Source organism: Narcine bancroftii, chromosome 7, assembly GCF_036971445.1.
Source record: "Narcine bancroftii isolate sNarBan1 chromosome 7, sNarBan1.hap1, whole genome shotgun sequence".
NCBI lineage: Eukaryota > Metazoa > Chordata > Chondrichthyes > Torpediniformes > Narcinidae > Narcine > Narcine bancroftii.
The window spans coordinates 49,018,635-49,041,101 of NC_091475.1; the positions used below are offsets into that span (position 1 = coordinate 49,018,635).

The 22,467-nt window shown below is 40.7% G+C and overlaps 1 protein-coding gene and 1 long non-coding RNA gene across 4 annotated transcripts in view; one reads left to right on the forward strand and one right to left on the reverse strand.

Moving 5' to 3' along the window:
• Positions 1-3,632, forward strand: part of arhgap31 (Rho GTPase activating protein 31) — a 98,010-nt gene extending 94,378 nt beyond the window's left edge. For all 3 annotated transcript variants that reach the window (XM_069890024.1, XM_069890022.1, XM_069890023.1), the window contains one exon: positions 565-3,632. In XM_069890024.1, coding sequence (XP_069746125.1) covers positions 565-2,709 — 2,145 coding nt within the window. In that variant the 3' untranslated portion in view covers positions 2,710-3,632. The remainder of the gene's footprint in view (positions 1-564) is intronic.
• A 6,109-nt stretch (positions 3,633-9,741) lies between these two features.
• LOC138738889 (uncharacterized) lies at positions 9,742-21,512 on the reverse strand. The gene is made up of 3 exons (XR_011341845.1): positions 21,317-21,512; positions 20,823-20,890; positions 9,742-11,183 (listed from the first exon to the last, which is right to left on the reverse strand). It is a non-coding gene; the product is annotated as an uncharacterized lncRNA (long non-coding RNA).
• Positions 21,513-22,467: the final 955 nt, after the last annotated feature.

Genomic DNA, 22,467 nt, shown 5'->3' on the forward strand with positions numbered 1-22,467 from the left:
CCCACCGAATGCACAGTCCAGGAAGGTTCATTACCTAAGATTACTGCTTAGGATGTACTTGACCTGAAAAGTCCCAAGTTAACCAGGATTCCTGCTCCTTATTGTTGCCCATTCAGCCCTGTTGGACAATGAACGTGGTCTTTTGGGACGAGGACATGGTTATGACTGACAGTAATGGTACTCCTGATTAAGTTTCACCTTGTGTTGCAGTTCAGAGAGTTTGGCATTGTCATGGGTGTTGGCTGTCATTACGAAAACCCTTCACTTCCCTTTTAGATGACATAAACAATGGGAAGGTTTAGAAGAGGAACAGGAGAGTTACCTCTGTGGTCTTGTTCAATACCATCTGCACAACAATCATTATCACATTGTATTTATTACCATGGGGCTTTTGGAACCATTGAAGGGGTCTGTCAGCAAGAATCACCTCATTCAAAAGAAAGAAGGAACTTGCATATTGAGAGTAGCTCGTCATCTGATATAGTACATTATTATTTCATAAATATTGTCCATGAAAAATGCAGTTTCACTGTAATAAATGTCATTGTGTACATACTTTTGTAGGACATAGATCCCACTGCCAAGGTATTTATGGAGGATCAGTGGCCGCACACCAAAGAACTTGAGATCATTGAACCTGAGGAGGTCACAAGACCCAATGTGTTTGTGGAAAAGATGGAAGAAAAGTTAGTTCAATCATGTGACAACAGTCATATCGAGTGTATGTCATTGCCTGATACCTCAACAGCAATAAATATTACTGGTCAGCAAAGAATGCACAGTCTCCCTAAACCATTCTTACAAAACTCATCTCCAATGCTTGAAAATGATCAAAAAAAATTCTGCCTAAACTTCGCAAGTGCCAAATGTTCCAGTGAAGGTGATGGCACCAAGATACCGGATCATAGCAAGCCTCAGCAAATTAAATCTATGGGGTCCTTAATGAATGCTTCCTCCAAAGTAGAGTTTATCCAACCAATAAAGGATGAAAATATTTTGAAGGCGTCAGCAGAGAGTTCACCCACAGAGTGCTGTAGAGCATCTATAGATTCAAGTCACTTCATTGATATTAATTCTGATGTAAAGCATCAATATCCAATTGCTTCTCATGAAATTCAGTCTTCAGAACCTTGCATTAACACACACGGACTAAACTCAAAAATAACTATTAATTTGCCAGAACTATGCTTCGACGCTTTGCACATGGAGGCAGAAGCTTCGTTGCACGACCTGTCTAGCAATAAAAGTGATCACGAAAAGAAACTGGCAGAAGTTCAGTCAAAGCTGAAATCTGAAGCTCTGCCAACTGATACGAGTGAGTTCCTCCCTCCCAAACACTGGATGGACAGTGAAACATCAGGGCAGCCTAATTCCCCTTCAGTCGAAGTCAAAAAGGATGAGGAAGAATGTTTGGCAACAGTGTCCGATGAATGGAAATATAATGCTCAGGGCAACTGGTCCCCTGGGGCTTGCACAGATGCAGTGGCTCCTGAAGAGGTTTACAACATGTCATTTCAGTCCATTAGTAAGAATATTGAATGGAACAGTCAAAGCCCAGAGACCCCTTTACCAATTTGCAATGATGATTCTTTAAGCAATAGCTCTCTTCTAACTAAACCTGTTAATGTCACAAGTGAACTGGAAGAAACCTCCACACATGACCAGCAGACTGTTTCTCCAGCAGAAAACAATTTATTAGCATCTTCTAACTTGGATAGTTTACACATAGTTAGCATCGGGGCAAAACCATGCTTAGAGGACAACAATACAGAATCCACAGTGGTAACAACTGATAGAATTGAGAAGGGTTGGTGCAAGTCTGAAGATCAGGTACCATCCTCCACAGTCGATAACAAGTCTGTATCTGATGAATCCCCAGTTCAATCAATCCCAATTAGTGTCAATGCTGTTCGAACAACCTACATGATTAAGACATGTCAAGTCAAAGCAATTCCTGTCATTCCACCAAAGGTGCAGTTTACCCAGGTCCCCCAGCCCATGCCAAAGAAGAACCTCACATCTCCTTCCATCCCACTGGACAAAGTATTATCCATCCTGCAACCAGCTGCAGTATGTGAGCTAAGTTGGCCTGAAAACAAACAAAAACTTGATTCATCTTTAACCGATTCTTCAGCACCAGAATATAAAGACAGGAAAGAAAATGGCCTGCCAAAGTCTCAAACACCTGAACACGGAAGATGGACTGACTCTGCAGACATCACGCTCACACAGTCTAAATCCAGTCAAGTAGAGCCAGCTGTGAAGAAACCCTACAAAAGAAACAGGGAAGATTTACTTGACAGCCCATCATCTTTGAGAATAGAACGATCCCCAGTACAGCAAAAACCTGCATTTACACGGCATGCCCAGCACAGATCAAAAGCCATCAGGCCCCAGAGTCTCATCCTGTTCAACCCTCCCTGGCCGAGCATGGAGTGCTCTTCTCCTACAGAGCCCGGTAGAGTGCCCCTCAGCCCAGTGAAATCCAGTCCTGAGCCACAGATGACATCAGAACTGGACCACTCAGCTCCCAGCAGCAACCCACATGAACTCACTGATAGTCAGAAAGCTCCTGAAGGGGTAATCCTTCGAAATCGTATGAGCATGCCTAAAAGTGGTCAGAGGTTGGAGACCTCAACAAGTTGCTTCTACCAGCCTCAGAGGAGGTCCATGATATTTGAAAACAGAGGTGGCAGGCAAATTGAATGACAATTAATAATCCGACAAACTTTGGACACTTTGTACAAGATTCTATTTTTCATCACCAACTCCACATGTATTCTTTCTCATAAGCTCAGTTTTAAAGTATACATCAGAATAAAGAGGTAGAAATGGTAAAATATCCAGATGTATCTGGAAAAGGAATATAACATTTTTTGGTTTACAAGGTCAACCAAAGGTAAATGTTAAAAAGGGTAATTGTTTGAGAAAGAAAAATAAGGTGCTTAATTCTAACTTTGATTATAAAATATATCTACGATCAAATCAAAATTAGTTAATACCAAATAACAGCCAAGTCGTTCCTTAAAAAGAATATTTTGTAAGCTTTCTCCAAACTCAATCTGTGCCTTGAATGTGAATGGGAGTTGATTACAGCAAAATCATTTCTGTTGATGAATCATCTCTCACTTTAGCCTAACTTCTACAAGGAGTATATTACTGTAATACTCTTATATTTTGCAGTAAGCCTTGCAGCAAAAAAAGATTTTACCTTATATAGTACAAGCTTGGAGAATTCTTGTTGATGGTTAATGCACTTAATAACTGATTTTCATTATAATTGAACACCATGTTGTTTTAAGATTATTTCCTTGTAGAGACGGTTAATAGAACAATGTAAATTCAAATGATTTCCCCTTACAAAATTTTATTGATCCCTTTATACCTCACAGAAAAGCAAATTACATAATTAAGAATTTGACCAAAGCAGATAATCTATGTTAGACATACTACTGTATTATTTATCTAAATACAACCATCTCAAAGAGTAGACAGCAGTGTTCCTGTAAATGCTTTACCATCTTAGTTTCAATGATTATGTACCTCTCATTTGTAATGAAATTATTTCTGTATTGTCAAATGGTAAACACAAGTATTTTTGTCAAGTATGAAAATTAAACTGTTTGAACAAACCTGTACTTGTTTAATATTTTGTTGTTCCTAAAAGCAGAAATTGCTCGAATACTCAACAGGTCAGGGATACATTCTCCCTCTTCTCAAGGTAACAGGTCGCACACAAAAACAGCTTCTTACCCTCCACCATCAGATTTCTGAACGGACAATGAACCCATGGACAGTACCTCACATTTTCTATTTTTTGCAATAGTTATTAATTTTTTTAAACCTTGTTTTTATAGAATTGTAATGTCGAGTAATTTTGCACCTTGTTCTGCACAATCCTGCTGCTGCAAAGCAACAAATTTTGTGACACATTCATGACAATAAACCTGATTCTAATATTCCTCAGTCCTTTATTCTGCATCCAAATGATACCCAAAATTTTCCTTCCATTATTGCATGTACCAGTTCCACTTCACCTTGAGTGGATATCAGGTGAGACGATGATCTGTTGTCATGTGGCCATCACTACACACACCTACCAAAAATATTTGTATCTACCAAGTAAGCTGACTGCTCTATCCTGGATGGCATCAAGTGTCTTGACTGTTCTCAAAGCTGCACTGACAGCAATTTCCAGCAACATCTGAAAGTTCAGCATAATTAGTGAATTGTAGCCGACCGCTACAAAGAAATATACACACACACAGTGTGGCAGGTTAAGCTCACTCCTTTATTAGGGCTGGAAAGGCTGCTTTTATACTGTTCAAGTGCCCACCATTTTTGCTGATTGACTGAGTTCATCCATATGAAGAACAATAGCAGGTGGGAACATCCATGCATATGAATGCCCTTCTTCCCCAGCCCGTTTCTACTGAGTTTGCTGGGTAGCTTGACCAACACCATTTTAGGGCTGTTGGTCTGATGCTGCCCCAGCTTCTATCCCTGCCAGTTCGTTGTCCTGGGAGTCACTTTAGCGATCTCCGTCCACATCTGCTGCCACGCGATGTGCTGGCCCGATCTCCGCAATTGCGGGCCACCACATGATCCCCCCCCCCCCCACCAGAACCAGCAATATAGTCTATAGTGTCCGTAGGTATAGTCCCCAAAGTCTTTTGTGGTCTGCTTCTCGTCGAGGTGTTTGTGTCTCCACGGGTTCTGCTGGGTCTGTGTGGGAAGGCTTGAGTCTATCTGTAGTGAAGACCTTTGGTTCACCACCAATGTCCAGCTCGAAGGTGGCTCCATTATTTTGGATGACTTGAAAGGGAGCTTTGCATGGCTTCTACAGTGGTGAACAGTGGAGTCCTCTGCATACAAACACATACTCACAGTTCTTGAGTTCTTTGGGGATGTTGGACTTGGCATGTCCATGTCTGGAGGATGGGATTGGAGCCAGGTTACCAACCTTTTCGTGTAGCCTGTCCAGGAAGGTGGTTGTCTCCTCCTGCTGTCCTCTGGCCTGTGGAATGAAATTCCTGAGAACTGTGAGTGGGGCTCCGTAGACGAGTTCAGCGGAGGATGTGTGGAAGTCCCATTGTAGCTCATCCACCCAGTTGGGGCCCTTGAGTCTAATCATGAGGGCGGTCTTGAGGTGCCTGTGGAAATGCTCCGCCATGCCATTGGTTTGCAGGTGGTATGCCTTCGTATAGTGTAGCAGAATGCCCCACAGGTTAGCAATGTCGGTCCACAAACTGGAGGTGAACTGTGCACCTCGGTCAGAAGTGATGTGCTGTGGCAGTCCGAATCTTGCAATCCAGGATGAGAGGAGTGTCTTGGCACAGGACCTGGTGGATGTGTCAGCCAGGGGAATTGCTTCTGGCCACCAGATGAAGTGGTCGACCACTGTGAACAGTTAGTGGAAACTCTGAGAGATTGGCAAGGCTCCCACTATGTCCATGTGAATGTGGTCAAATCTGCGTTCCGTTGGCTCGAAAGGTTACGGGGGAACCTTAGTGTGTCACTGCACTTTGGCAGTTTCGCACTGCTTACACGCCTTGGCCCACCCCCAGACTGGTTTCAGCAATCCATGCCACACGCACTTGCTGGTCACCAGCCGGACTGTAGTCCTGATGGATGGGTGTGCAAGCCTGTGGATGGAGTCAAAAACTCATTGCCTCCATGACGTTGGGACAATAGGTCGAACCTGCTCAGTGGCCACATCGCACGTAGTACCTGTGCCAACTGGAACGTCCTGAAGCCGAAGGCCTGTGACAGCGGTCCTGTACTGCGGGATCTCGTAGTTCTGCTGCTGTGCCTCTGCCAGTACTGTGAAGTCCAGACCATTGACCAGGGAGTGGATGTTGTGTCTTGACAAGGCGTCCATGACCACATTGTCTTTGCCCAGAATGTGCTGGACATTGGTGGTGTACTCCAAGATGCAAGATAAGTGTCTCTATTGGTGGGCTGACCAGGGGTCGGAGATTTTAGCCAAGGTGAAAGACAGTAGTTGTGGTTTGTAAAAGCCCTTCCCTCAAGAAAGTACCAGAAGTGGCGGATGGCTAAGTACAGCACCAACAGCTATCAAAAGCACTGTACTTTAGTTCAGGGGGCCGCAGATGTTTACTGAAGATAGCTGGTGGGTACCAACTTCCTTCTATCTGCTGCTTCAGGACTCCACCAATCACTATGAGGGCCACAAGTGCATCTGGTTTGGGGTGGGTCAGGAGTGCAGCTTTGGCTAGGGCTTCTTTAGTTTCAACAAATGCACGTGCGGATTCATCGTCCCAAGTCAGGTCCTTCTCCTTGCCGGACATCAGGATGAAGAGAGGGGGCATCACTCGGGCAGCTGCTGGAATAAACCTCCACTAAAGGTTTATCATCCCCACAAACTCCTGCAGACCTTTAATTGTACTGGGCTTCAGGAAGCTGCGGATGGCCTCTACCTTGTTAGGAAGTGATGTGACCCTGTCCTTTGTAATCCTGTGGCCCAGAAGTCGATGGTGTTCAGGCCAAACTGGCATTTGGCCAAGTTAATGGTGAGGCCAAACTCCTGCAGATGACTACAGAGATTTCGGAGGTGCTGAAGGTGTTCCTGTCGAGTTCTACTTGTCACAAGGATATCGTCGAGGTAGACGAAAGTGCCGTCCAGGTCTCAGCTCACTGCGTCCATCAGTCGCTGGAATGTCTGTGCCACATTGAGCCTGAATGGCATCCTCAGGAACTCGAACAGCCCAAATGGCCGTCTTTGGGATGTCATCAGGATGCACCGCGATCTGGTGATATCCTCGCACGAGGTCCATGTGATAGTTCAGATTCTATCACCAATGTATATATGTACATATGTACAGATGGTAGTGTAGGATGACTGTGATTGGCTGAGAGTGTAGCCACACCTACTGGCAGGTCTTAAAGGATTGCTCCTAGCCAGACCAGGTCATTCTGGATTGGTCGACCTTTGTAATGTGCTCCAGTCTTTTAGTTAATAAAAGCATTGGTTTGGATCAACAAGTCTTTGGTTCTTTCGACACGCACTACAGTCCACTTTTAAGAATATTATTGCCCCATGCACATTTGGCGAAAAATCCTGGATGTGTGGCATGGGGTAACGGTCCAGAGTGGTGGCTTCATTGAACCAGGAATAGTCCACACATGGTCTCCAGCCCACAGTTGCTTTAGGCACCATGTACAGGGGCAAGGCCCATGGCTGTCTGACCGTCGAACAACACCCAACTCCTCGAGCTTGTTGAACTCCTCCTTGGTCAGTCAGAGCTTCTCCGGGAGAAGTCGTCTCGCCCTTACATGGAGAGGTGGGCCCTTGGTCAGAATGTCATGGCTGATGCCATGTTGAGGCATCTCCTCTGAGAAGTGAGGGGAAAGGATTGCCGGGAATCCCACTAGTACCTTGGAGAATTCATCCTCCGAGCTGTGGATGGAGTCCAGGTTCATTGCCGGAAGCCTAGCGCCCTTCAATGTGATGGTCTGGTAGGTCTCGGTGTGGATGAGTCACTTACCCTTAAGGTCCACTAGGAGGCAGTGGGCTCGCAGGAAATCTACTCCGAGGAGTGGTTGTTCCACTGCGGCCAACGTGAACTCCCATGAGAAGTGATGCCCCGAACTGCAGCTCGGCCCTACGAGTGCCATAGGTCCGTATACTGCTGTTGTTGGCAGCCCTCAACGTGGGTCCTGCTAGCCTGCACCTAGTGTTCAATCCTGTCGGTGACCTCACGCTAACCTCTGCTCCTGTATCCACCAGGAAGCGTCTGCGGGACAGGCGGTCCCAGACATATAGGTAGATCTCTTGATGGCCAGCTGTCGAGGACATCAGCGACGGCTTGGTCTTGTCGTTTCCCTGCAACTTACAGGGGTAGAAGCACCATCTGTCACTGAACTCGCTCCTGCCTCTCTTCTGCTGTTCCTTGCTTGGAACTGCTCTGGTCTGATTGCGGGACTTCTTTACAAGGCCCATGGTAGCCGAGCACTTCTGTTTCTGCTTCCACAGAATGTCTGCCTGTGCTGAGACTTTCCGGGGGTCAGTGAAATCCGCATCCGCCAGGAGTAGTTGGATGTCTTCAGGCATCTGTTCCAGGAACGCCTACTCGAACACGATGCCGGGCTGCTCATCACCAGGAGGGCCAGTATCTCATTGATGAGTGCCGACGGGGATCTGTCTCCAAGTCCATCCAGGTGGAACAAACATGCTCCTCATTTCTCCCCATGGTGGCTGCTTCACAAGATCAGATTTCAGATTTATTGCCAGAGTACATACATGACATCACACATAACACTGAGATTCATTTTCCTGCAGGAGCGGCAGAAGGGATCATGCAAAAAAATAAATGGTACACAGCATAAAACATGTAAACAATGAACTGTAAACAGATAACAAATATAAACGAACTCTGCGCAATACTGAGAGAACAAAAAGAAAATTAATAAAGTGCACAAGTAAGAGTCCTTAAATGAGTCCTTGATTGAGTTTGTCATTGAGGAGTCTGATGGTGGAGAGCTATAAGCTCTTCCTATACCTGGTGGTGCGAGTCTGTGGCACCTAGACCTCTTTCCTGGTGGCAGCAATGAGAACAGTGTGTGTGCTGGGTGGTGTGGGTCTTTTTTTTTTAAAGACTTTATTTAAAATTTTTATAACATGAATACAATAAAGAATTACATTTAAAGAAAAATAGAAAAAAAATTAAAAAGGTATGATTACAATATTACATCAGAAAACTACACAAAATAACCCCCCCGTTAATTGTAACACAATATTAATAGTCTAACTTAAAATTAGTCCAACCCTCCCCCCCAAAATAAAGAGTGAAGAGTTAATAAAATTGACAATATTATATATGAAAAAAAATACCCACTTACAAAAAAAAGAGATAAAACTTAACCTAAAAAAATTCTAACAACAAAAAAAAATGTCAATACTAAAATATCACACTTAAACATATATTTAAATCAAACTTAAATGCATATAATTAGCAAACGGAGTCCACTTAAACTTATAAAAAGACATCTTATCCTGAATTGAAAAACATATCCTTTCCATAGTCAAACAAAATTTCATTTCCAAATACCACTTATCTAAAGTTAGTATATTTCTATCTTTCCAAGTAAGTGCTATACATTTCTTAGCCACAACTAAAGCTAAATAAATAAATGAAATCTGATAATCCTCTAAACCTAAATCGATTAATGATTGCATGTTCCCTAATAAAAATATATCGGGATCTAATACAAGATGGATATTATAAAAACTGTTAAAAACAGATTGAATACCTTTCCAAAACTGTTGCAATCGATCACAAGGCCAAACAGTATGCAAAAAAGTATTGGCCGTCTGATCACATCGAAAACAAGAATCCAACTTACTAAAACCAAATTTTTTTAATTTCTCCGGTGTTAAATATAGCTGATGAATAAAATTATAATTAATCATCGCTAGTCTAGCATTAATTAATTTCCAAATACTATTCTGACAAATTTCCATCCAAGCTTCTTCAGCTATTTTATGTCCTAAATCTTTTTCCCATTTCAACTTATCTTTATCCCAGTCTTTTTTACTATCAATTTCTTGTAAAATACAATACAAATCAGATATATATCCCTTTTTTGGTATTGAAAGTACATATTCTTCAAAACTAGATTCAGGCAATAAAATCATATGTCGACCACATAACTGTTTTACAAAAGATCTTAATTGATAATATACAAATATAGAATTTGCACTAATACCATATTTCCTTTGTAATTCGTCAAAGGAACAAAAACAACCCTCAGAAAAACAATCAGATAAATTTTTTATTCCCTTCTTTTCCCATTGTTTCAAAGTGGCATTGGAGACCGTAAAAGGAACAAGTTGATTATTATATAATGGCAAACTTCCAGAATATATATTTTTAAGTCCCAATTTTTTAAGTTTACTTGTCCATAAATTCAATAAATGTTTCAATATTGGCACATCATAAGTTCGTAATAAATTTTTATTCCATCGAAACAAAAACTCATGAGGAAATTTTTCTAAAATAACCGCTATTTCTATCTTTACCCAACTAGGTGGGTCGTCCATATTCATTAATACACTAAGAAATTTGAATTGAGCTGCTTCATAATAATGCTGAAAATTCGGTAATCTTAAACCTCCAAATTGAAAATCCCACATCAATTTTCTGATTGCTACTCTCGGAAATTTTCCCTTCCATAAGAATTCTCTAATCGCTTTATATAAATCCTTAAAAAAAAACTTTTTTTAAAAAAAATAAGGAATTGATTGAAACAAATATTGTATTCTAGGAAAAATATTCATTTTTATGGTATTAATCCTCCCTAGTAAACCCAAAGGTAGATCCCTCCACCTAATCTTTTCCTCTAAGTCTTCAATCTCTTTAATTCTCTCCTTCTTTACTTTAGAGGCATAACTGATCATTTGGCCTCGCAAAAAAGCTTTCATTGCATCCCATAAAACAAAATGACTAGAAACGGAATTACAGTTAATACCAATAAAAATTTCAATTTGCTGTTTTAAAAAAACTAATAAATTCTGGTTTTTGCAATAGCATAGTATTAAATCTCCATCTTGAAGCTTTCTGAACATCTTGTGAACTCAAATATTCTAATAATAATAATGAATGATCCAAAACCAATCTAGCCTTATATTCCACAGATGTAACCCTATCCTGCAAATGTGCTGATATTAAAAAATAATCAATTCTAAAAAAAATTATGTCGCGAGAAATAAAAAGAAAAATCTTTCTCTGTAGGATTAACTCTTCGCCAAATATCAATTAAATTCAAATCTGCCATCATATTAATCACTTGGATTGCCATCTTAGACTTCTTAATTACTCTTGGGTACTTATCCAATAAAGGCTCCAACACCACATTCAGATCTCCCCCAACATCACATTAGAGTTCGATTGTCCAAGTAATAAAGACATATCCACAACAAAAGCTGTATCCTCAACATTAGGAGCACAAACATCAAGCAAAGTCCATGCCTCATTAAAGATTGTACAATTTAATTTTAATAATCTTCCACCATTTTTCTCTTCATTCTGTAACTGAAATGGTAGATTCTTATGTACCAAAATTGCCACACCTTTTGCCTTAGAATTAAACGAAGAATAAAAAACTTGCCCAACCCATTCACATTTGAGTTTCAAATGTTCGTTATCTGTTAAATGAGTTTCCTGTAAAAAAGCAACATCAACTTTTAATTTTTTTAAATAAGCAAGTACTTTCTTACGCTTAATAGGATTATTTAAACCCTAAACATTAAGAGAAGCAAACTTCAATTTAGACATTTCTTACACTCAATAAAACACAACAAGAAACAAACAAAAAAAAGGAAAAAAAGAGAGAAAAAAAAGAAAAAAAAGAAACCCCCCAAAAAAGAAAAAAAGAAAAAAACCCTTAATTCCCCTTTGAAATTACAACCAAAAACTAAAAAAAATAAAAAAAAGTTATATATATTTAAAAAATTAATTATTTAAAAAAGATTTTAAAAAAAGCTTCACTCCCTAACCAAAAAATTAAAAAGAAAAAAAAAACAGGTCGGAGGTCACAATTACCTCCTCCTGTTTAAACCGCCTAATGCGGTAACTCCCCCAAAATATTGGGTGTGAGGTAATTCACATGCAGCTGATGACTTCTGGAAATTGGTGCCCACCCAGTTCCCTCTCCCAACTCCCATCACTATTTAAAATCTTCTCAACAAAAATAATTTAAAAAAATTTTTTTTTTTTTTTTTAATCAACTTTGCCATTGCGACCACCGTTTCTTCCATTTCTTCCAGAAATCAAATTCCCTTCTTGCAGCTCTGCCCTCTTTGGAGGCCGTGGAGGACTACGTCGTTCCTGGAATTGCATAATTGGTAAAGACTGAGCAAAATCCATAGCTTCTTTAGGATTATCAAAGAACTTTGGTTGATATCCATCCTGAAAAATCTTCAGTACTGCAGGGTATCTAAATGTTGCCTTATATCCTTTTTTCCACAATAATTATTTCACAGAATTAAATTCATGTCGTTGAAACATAATTTCCTGACTCAAATCTGGATAGAAGAAAACACGATTACTCTGAACCATCAAAGGAGATCTGTTTTGCTGTGCATTTCTAATAGCCATACGTAAAATAGTCTCTCTATCACAGTAATTTAAACAGCGAACCAGAACAGGTCTTGGATTCTGTCCTGAAAAAGGTCTCCTTCTCAAAGCTCTATGAGCCCGTTCCAATATTAAACCTTCAGGAAACTTATCTTGTCCCAACACTTGTGGAATCCATTCAGTGAAAAATTTTCTTGGATCTGGCCCTTCTATGCCTTCTGGCAAGCCGACAATTTTCACATTATTCCGTCTGGATTGGTTCTCCAAATAATCAACCTTTTTTGCTAAATTTTTATTCTGAATCTGTAGCGTTTCAATTGTTTTATTCACATCTTTCAATTGATCTTGTACATCAGATAATCCTTGATCACACATCTCAAGTCTTTCAATAGTTTCGACTTTAAAAGCTCCATAATCAGCCATCTGTTGAGTATTGACATCCACCAATGCATTAATCTTAGAAGTAAGATTATTCATAGAATCACTTCAATGCATCATTGTAGAAAATATCTAATGTTCAAGACTCTTGAAAAGTATATCAACATCAGTAGATCCAGACATGATGGGATCCTGCTGTTCTTGTGGAATCAGAGGACCTTCTATCCCTTCTTTTAATTTAGTAGCTTTTCTTGCAGTTTGACTCTGTGTAAGAGCCCCTGCCACAGACCCCCCAGAAGTATCAGGAGGCTGATGATCAGGGTTATCTTTGATCCAAACCTCCTTTAAAAGCTTTGTTACGTCAGTATCTGGAAGAGCTGCTATAACTGGTGGTATAGCAGTCAAATAACAACTCTTTAACTCTCCAACTGGTGGCGCCCCAGCTAATTCAGCAGTCAAAGTCTCAGTAGACGTTGTTTGAAATACTGGCATCCAGCCAGCCCTTTGTTCTAAAGGCAGCTGAAAACGACCTTCAGAAAGACTTACGGAATCAGAACGGAGCTCCAAGGCCGAATTCTTCGCTTGTTTTCCTGGATCCATTTCACGCTGAGTCGTGGCTTTTTGTAAACAAGCTGAGTCGTGGCTTTTTATAAACAAGCAAGCTCAGAAAATTTCAGAAAATATAATTTTTTAACAATCTGTTTCCTTTTACTTTTTTTAACAAATGTACCATTAGGTATTAATTCAACACCTCATACTATTTATAAACTTTTTTAAAAAGTTTTAACGGGCACTTAAAGACAAAACAATAAGTTAGAGTCAGGAGAGGACTGGAAGGCACGTCTGTTCCTTACGCCATCTTGCCACACCCCCTGGTGGTGAGGGTCTTTGATGATGATGCTGCTTTCTGACAACAGCATTGCCTGTAGATGTACTCAGTAGTGGGGAGGGTTTTGCCTGTGATGTCCTGGGCTTTGTCACTACCTTTTGAAGGGTTTTACTCTCACAAGTATGGGTGCTTCCATACCAGACCTTGATGCAGCTGGTCAACACAATTTCCACCAGACCTCTGTAGAAATTTACCAGGATTTTTGATGTCATATCAAACCTCTGCAAACTCCTAAGGAAATAGAGGCACCGTCTTCCTTTCTTCACGATACCATTGGTGTGTTGAGTCCAGGAAAGATCCTCCGAGATAGGGACTCCCAAGAACCTAAATGTGCTCACCCTCTCCACCTCAATGATCACTGGATTGTACACCTCTGGCTTTCCTTTCCTGAAGTCAACAATCAGCTGGTTAGTTTTGACAACATTGAGAACAAGGTTGTTGTTGGTGCACCATTCAGCCAAGTTTTCAATCTCCATCCAGTATTCTGACTCATCCCCTTCCTTTATACAACCCACTACCGTGGTATCATTGGCGAATTTGTAGATGGTGTTATTGTCATGTCGAGCTACACAGTGGTAGGTGTAAAGTGAGTAGAGCAGGGGGCTAAGAAAGCAGCCCTGTGGAGCTCCAGTACTGATGGAGATGGTGGAGAAGTTCTTACCAATCTTCAATGATTGCGGTCTGGAGGTGAAGAAATCCACGATCCAATTACACAGTGGGTTGTTAACTCTAAGGTCTTGGAGTTTGCTGATCAGTTTTGAGGGGATGATGATGTTAAATGCCAAACTGTAGTTGCTAAAGAGCATCCTGATGTATGAATTTTTACTGCCCAGGTGTTCATGGCTTTGTGTAGAGCCAGTGAGATGGCATCTCACCTGTTACTATGACAGATGAACTGGAAATGTAACCATGTCACTGCTGAGACAGGACCTGCTAAAAGTGCAGAAGTAGGTCAATCAGTCCGTCAGGTCTGCTCTGTCATTTAATCCTGAGCTGATCCTCATCACTCAGCCCCACTCCCCAGCCTTCTCCCTGTAACCTTTGATGCCCTGAATCAACAAATACCTGTCAATTTCTGTCTTAAATCCAGTGGCCTCACTTCCACTTATTGTCTGTCAATAAGTTCCACAGACTCACAACCCTCTGGCTAAAGAATTTCCTCCACATTTCTGTTTTAAATTGGCACCCTTTTATCCTGAAATTGTGGCCTCTTGTCCTAGACTCCCCTACCATGGGAAACAACTTTGTCATATCTATTTTGTCCAGGCCTTTCAGTATTTGAAATGTCTCTATGAGGTCTCCCCTCATCCTTCTATTCTCTAACATGTACAGTCCAAGAGCTGACAAACATTCCTCATATGCTAACCCTTTCATTGCTAGTATCATTTGAGTAAATCTACTCTGAAGCCTCTCCAATGCTAGCACATCGTTTCTCAAATAAGGCACCCAAAACTGTACACAGAACTCCAAGTGAGGTCTCACCAGTGCCCTATAGAGTCTCAACATTACAACCCTGCTCTTGTATCCTGTTCCTCTAGAAATTAATGTACACATTGTATTCACTTTCTTCACTGCCGACTCATCCTGGAGGTTTACCATTAGAGCATCCTGCATGAGGACTCCCAAGTTCCTTTGCACCTCCAAATTTGGAATTTCCTCCTCATTCAAATAATAGCCTACCCATCTATTTTTTGTACCAAACTGTATGACTGACCACTTCCCAACATTGTATTTCATCTGCCATCGGATTGCCTATTCTCCTAATCTATCCAAGTTTCTCTGCAGCCTTTACATACCCTCAGCACCACCTGCTCTACTACCTATTTTGGTATCATCTGCAAATTTAGCCACAAAACTATCTAATCCATATACAATGCAAAAAGAAGTGTCCCCAGCACTGACCTCTGTGGAGCACCACTAGTAACAGGCAACCAACTCGAATTGAATCCCACTTTCTGTTTCCTACCTATTAATCAACTCTATCCATGCTAGTATCCTTCCTGTAATTCCATGAGATTTTCATCTTACTAAGCAGCCTCATAAATGGCATCTTGTTGAAGGCCTTTTGAAAGTCCAAGTACACAACATCCACTGCTTCTCCCCTGTCTATCCTGTTTGTTATCTCCTCAAAAAAATTGTAGTAGGTTTAAGGAAACCATGATGACTTGGACCTATCTGTGATGCTCCTCTAGGTATTCCATAACTCATCTTTGAAAATTGATTCCAACATCTTCCCAACCATCGATGTCAGACTAATGGGTTTCTTTTCTGCTGCCTCCTTCCCTTCTTAGAGCAGAGTGTTAGTTGCGATTCTCCAGTCCTCTGGAACCATGCTAGAATCCATTGATTCCTGAAAAGTTATTGCCAATGCTTCCACAAACTCTGCAGCAACATCCTTCAAAACTCAAAGGTGCTTTGGAACCGGTTTGGGAGGTCTTATCCACCCTTAGACCATTTAGCTTCCCAAGTACCTTCTATCATGTGATCTTGACACCACTTACATCACTTCCCAGAGACCATTGAGAGTCTGGTAAGCTATTAATGTCTTCTACCGTAAAGACTGATCCAAAATATTTACTCAGTTCCTCTGCCATCTCCTTGTCTCTCATTACAATCTCTCTAGTATCATTTTCACATGGCCCTATGTCTACTCATGTCTCTCTTTTGCTCTTTACGTACCTAGAAAAGCTTTTAGAATCCTCTTTGATATTATTTGCTAACCTCCTTTCATAATTTCTCTTTTCCTTCCTAATCACCTCAGCTACCTTCTCTAAGATTTGAAAAGTTTCCAAGTCTTTTATCTCCCTACTATGATCTCTGTAACTGCAGGAAGACCAGGCTGACTCCACCTGGCTAGATGTCAATCAGCCAATCTGAATAGACCCCCTAAGGGGCTGACTCCACCTGGCCAGCTGTCAATTAGCCAACCTGAATATAAACCTGAGCTGACCCCTCCTGAGCCAGTCACACAGGAGCCACCGAAGCATGAACTGGTGTTCAGACTTTTACCTGAATAAATCCTGTTGTACAGTCCTTTGAGTTTTGTACTTGTCACTGCTGCCTCAGCGCACCACAGCTTCCTTGTATGTCCTTTCATTTGCTTTTATTTTGGCTTTTACCAGACCACACCCCCTACAGTGTCAGCCTTGCCCCTCCCCCCGGCCGCCTCAAGACACCCAAACAGCAACGGTGCCGACCAGTACCCCCCGGTGGAGCTGCACAGGTCACAGAGGCAGAACCTGACCGGCTGAACCTCTAGGACTGGGTCTTATTTTTTTAAAAGAGGGGGTCAATGTAGTGAGACTGCTGCTGCTCTGTACATAAGTGGCTGGCCCGCCCACTGATGACTCGACCCCATGTAACCCCTCCCCCTGTGACCTGGCCATAAAGGTTGACCTCCCTGCCCCCTTCCATTCATTCGAGCACATGGAGTTGGGCCAGCCGAAATCTAATGTGTATTAAAGCCTATCATTCCTCAATCTTTAGAGTCATTGATAGTGTGTATCACCGATGCACCCTGTAACCTTAGTCCAGTGGTTCTTGTCTCTCTTTTGCTTCTCTCTTTAATGTTGTTCTGTTCGGGAGAGGTGGTATGTTCTCAACCTTTTTCTTTCCACTTACATACCAATTTAAGTATTCCCTAAGCCTTAGATGCTCTGTGATTAGTGAGGGATTGCTTAAGGTGGTATGTGGGTGGAAAGAAAAAGTTTGAAAACCACTATTTTAATCGTACCTTATAGTTCTGCCAATAACAAAAATAAATCTATTCTAGAGTAAGAGTCTTATTGAAATGAATATAAAGAGAAATCTTTCTCCATATAGGAACCAAATTAATTTCTTTCATTAAAGTTCATTCTTGTTAATGCCATTTTAGTTCTAGTTACTGTTTTCGGAGATTTATCTAATAATAGATCCAAACAACAATTAAAATCACCTCCAATCATAACTTTATCATATGCTTGTGATAAATTAAAAAAAATAATCATGTCTAAATTTTTCATCATCCACATTAGGTGCATAAATATTCCTAAGAGTCCAAGATTCCGAATAAATTTTACAATTTGCAATTAAAAGTCTACCAACCGACTCAATAACAGATTCCAATTTAAATGATAATTTCTTATTTATCAAAATGGCAACTCCTCTTGCTTTAGAATTAAAAGATGAAGCCACAGCTTGACCAACCCAATCTCTTTTCAATTTCGGATGTTCTTTTTCAGTTAAATTAGTTTCTTGTAAAAAAGCATTATCTACTTTAAATTTTTTAATATAAGCCAATACTCACTTCCTTTTAATCAGGTTATTGAGCCTGTTAACATTAAATGTAACAAATATTAAATTAGACATCTTATTTATTTAAATCTTAAAACCTCTTTACCTCGTGCAGTGAAGTCGCAATCCACTATTAGCTGCAATACAATATTCATCTCCTTAATAAAGCAAAAAAGAAAAAACCCTCAAAAGAAAAAAGAAATCCATCCCTCCTCCACCCCCCAAAAAAAAACTGTACCACAGTATTACTTCCCTCTACCACATGGGAAGTGACCTACACTACTAAGTGGCTAATGACTTCGGAAGGAGAAGCAACAAATACCACCTCTCCTGAACAGAACAACGTTAAACAACAGTAAATAAAACAGTTCATGTATGATGAGCTTCTTCCAAATCTCTGTTAACTTGATCATTATCAATGTCAATTTCAGCTGATTTACACTGTTTCACTTTTTGCACTCCATTCTTCTTCCTTTCTTGAGCTGGTTCCAACTGCTGAGAAAAACTTTCTTGACTTCTTTGCTGTTTATTATCTGGCAAAAAATTAGCAAATCTCAGAGCTTCAGCTTCATCACTAAAGAATTGGGTTTGATACTGTCCAGAGAAAAAATTTAACACTGTTGGATAAATGAAAGCAAAATTCTAACCTTTCTTCTACAAAACTGCTTTAGCTGCATTAAACTTGGCTTAAGTCTGCATAAAAGAAAACTCTACTATTCTTAACCACCAACGGTCCCTGATGCTTTCTCGCATTCTGAATTGCCAGACGCAGGATCATTTCTTTATCTTGGTAATGCAAACATCTAATTGAAATAGAGTGTGGCAGTTGACCCAGAAGAGGTTTCTTTCTAAGTGCTCAATGCTCAGTCCATTCAGAAAAATCTTTCCCAAAACATCAGGAATCCATTTCTGGAAAAACTGTACTGGATCTGAATCTTCAAAATCTTCTGGGAGTCCACCAATTTTAACATTATTTCTATGGCTCTGGTTCTCTAAAGTATTAATTTTCTTTAATGTCATTTCTTTGAATTACTCAACCAGTAAAGGAATCTTCCATCATATTCATTTTTTATTTACATTGTTCAACTTCACCATGACAAAACTTCTTCAAACTTCTTAACTTTATTCTGTACTTTATCCACTACTCTTGCATATTTTGCCACATCAGCTTTCATAGTTGAAATTTTTTCTTTTACACTAATGAAGTGATGTTTCACTGACAAAAAGCCTTGGCTCATTTGTTTAGACATAGCCTCAATCTGTTTAGTCAAATAACCAATCTGAGATCCTTCTGACTGTTTAGAAGTAGGCCCACCTGTGTTGTCTTTTTCTTCAGTAGACAAATAAATATCCTCTTCTTCAAATCCTCCAGCGATGTCTCCTTCTTCCTCCTCTGTAGATCAAGATGACAATTCCACCTGCTCCCGAGTTCTGGGCCCTTCTCAACAATCCAGGGTTGCTGGATTGAGAGCGGTCGCCCCCTCCCACCTCCACAGGGTGGAATACACTCTGTGTAGAGTGCATGCGAAGTCCCATGCATGCACATTTGAACTTCTTGGTCAGGAGAGGACATCTTTGGCTCTGGCTCTGGCGCCATCTTCCCCGGAGCTCCGGGGAGTCAGGGGCGGAGTCAACTTCACTCTATGCAGACGTTGTCGCCGGGGACGCGGACCGGCCGAAATTGAGTCCCCAGGCTCTGATTCAAAGGTAGACCTCACCTCTTCCAAACTTGCTTGTTGTCTCGAAGTCATTTTTTTCCACTGTCTGTTTTAGTTTTCCTCATTTTAACTGTCGATAATTTTAATAATATTTCTTATAACTTTCTAAATACTTTTTACTGAAAAAAAATGTTTTTTAATGTTGGGTTTTTAACATTTCTGTTGGGAGAGGTGTCTTCTCACGTCTCCCACCTACACCATCACGTCATGCCCCTTCAAATATATTTCCAAATAGAAAAATATTTGGATCTAAATATAAATCTAGTTCTATCCAAAAAGGTCTTAACTTTGGACATATCCAGGTCGAATGTAAAAAAGTATGTATTTGCTGATTACATCTAAAACATCCTGTTGTATAATTTGACAGCCTTCTTTATTATCCAAAACTTAGTTGATTTTTGTGTCATCTGCCAACTTACTAATCAGCCCGCCACTATTTTTGGTAACATTGTGCAAGTGACTTCTGCTCTTTGCTTTCATTTTGCATATGTCTCAATACTGTTATGGCCAACATTTATTGAACATCCCCAAGAAGATGGTAAGATGTGCTCCTAAACCACTGTAGTCGTTTTGGTGATGCTGCTCTCATCGTGCAGAAGGAGTTCTAGGATTTACATCCAGTAACCGTGATGGATTAGCAGCCAGGATGCCATGTGCAAATTACAACAGGAGTTAGATAAGCCATGTAAAAAAAGCCAGTGTTACAGTGGTCATGGGGTCCTTCAATATAAGTTGGGGTGGGAAATTCAGGTTGGCACTAGATCCCAAGGAAAAGTATTTGTGGAATCCTATGAGATGGCCTTTTAGAGCAGCTTGTGGTTGAGTCCACTCGGGAAAAGGCAATCCTGCTGTGTCATGAACCAGATTTAATTAGGGAGCTAGCTCAATGTAAAAGTGCCAATAGGAAGTGAATATGATAGAATTCACTCTGCGTGGGCGTGGGGGGGGGGGGGTGGGGGGTCTAAAATTGGATGTCAGTATTTCAAACAAGTTAACATAAATACAGAAGCATGAAAGAAGAGCTGGACAAAGTTGATCAGTAGAGGACCCCAGCAGGAATGGCAGGAGTTTCTCAGAATAATTCAAAAGATGCAGAATTGCTTCATCCCAAAGAAAACAAAGGATTCTGAAGGGATGGTGAGGCAATCGTGCCTGACAAGGGAAGTCAGAGACTCCAGAAACGCAAGAGTGGCCATAGAGTACTGCAGAAATTAATGGGAAGCCAGAGGATTGTGTAACTTTTAAAAACCAACAGAAGGCAACAAAATAAACAATAAGGGAAAGGGAAGAATCAATGGAATATGAAGGAAACCGCACCAGTAATATAAAAGAGGATACCAACTTTTTTCCACTATGTGGAGCTATTGTTTGCAGTCGGATTTGCTCTACCTCACATATTTTGCCTTGGGGTAGAAATGAATGAATGTTGCAGAATGAGAAATGCAAGAAATAGAATCAAGGGTGTACCATATCGTCCAGAAGGTCTCCTTTCTTAATGATTTCCATGTCCACTGATTCCCCAAGAGATCAAAAATCTGTTGAGTATGATGAATAATTAGAAGTGAGGCTTAAGGAAGAAACAAAATTCTAAGAAATACTCAGCAGATCAGGCAGCACCTGCAGAAGGAGAGGGAGACAAGGAGTTGAAGTTGCACGTCTCAGACCTTCCATCAAAACTAGTCACATGGAAGTGACCATCTCTGCATCAGAATCAGGCCATCAGGCTTAATTTGGAATTTTGAGAGAGAGGCTAAAGAAAGTGTTTGATCAACTCCAGGATGATTTTAACATGGTGAAGAACAAGAGAGAGAGAAAAATCTGGAACAAGTAAGAAAAATTAGTTTGCATATGATGACATTACTGTCATTAGGCAGAGTTGTGATAATTACTGAATTCTCAATTAAATAACAGGAGATAGAAAGATTAGTTCTGACAACAGGTAACACCCAAAATGTCCGCACCTTTTCTTTTCACAATTGTTGTTCATCAACGTGCAGCGTGTGTCCAGAAACTTCCATGTTGGATTTGGACTCCTGGCATTTACTGCATTTTTTTCCTCATTTTTTTTTAAATTAAAAGATATTAACTAAGCATTCGAAAGATCAACTCAAAGGAAATCTTTGGGATATGTCATCAATCCCTGAATGATATTGAGCACAGATCGTCCTTCCTTTGGAGAGGCATAAAAAGAATGTAGCCACACCTTTCTCCTGATTCTACCTACAGGGTGCCAACAGTCATAGGCTGATGTTCGGTACAGCAAACAAAGCTTTCATTTAAGATGGAATACCAAAGATGTGAGGAATTAACCCAGTGACGCAAATTCATTAATATTTAGAACATAAAATGATTCAACACAGTATAATGTTGTGCCAACCCATATGAACCTACTCCACAATCACGTGCCCCTCCAAAAGTATTTTTTTTATATTCCTATTGTATTCCAATCGCTCTCTGGCAATGCACTTAAGACATCCACTACTCTCTGTGTAACCTAACTCTACACCTCCCCTAAACTTTCCTCCACTCACGTAAACAGATATCCTCTGATATTGGCCATTGCCACCCTGGGCAAAAGGTGCTGGTTGACTTCTCTGTTTATGCCCCTCATAATCTTTAATTCAAGTTGCTTGTCAAGTTGTGGGTTGCGGTGTTTATCCTGAAACATTAAATTCACACTTAAAATACTATTTTTCCACCATTGGATCAGCCTTCTTCATTAAATTAATGTCCACGATTTTCAAGATTCAAGATTCTTTTATTGTCATGTTATAATACAGAAAATGTAATATTATTTCATTTTGCCTGCTGGAAGGCAGACAAAGAGTCTGTAGAGTCAATGCAGTAAAATGGTAGCAAAAGAGAGTCCCTTAAGAGTCACTGAGTTGCCTCCAGAACTCCCCCAGCCTCTGCAGCCGCACAGCCCCTGTTCGATCTACTCAGCAACCTGAGCTCCAGGTACAAACCTCCGAGAGGATCAGGAAGTCTTCAGCAACCGAAGCCCTTTGAGAACCCTTCTTGCCCTCAGAATCCGTTCTCCAGCAGCCCGCAACCTGTGTGGGTCCTTTGACTGCAAGTTGGCAACAGTTTTCAGCATGTGTGAGTCCCTCAT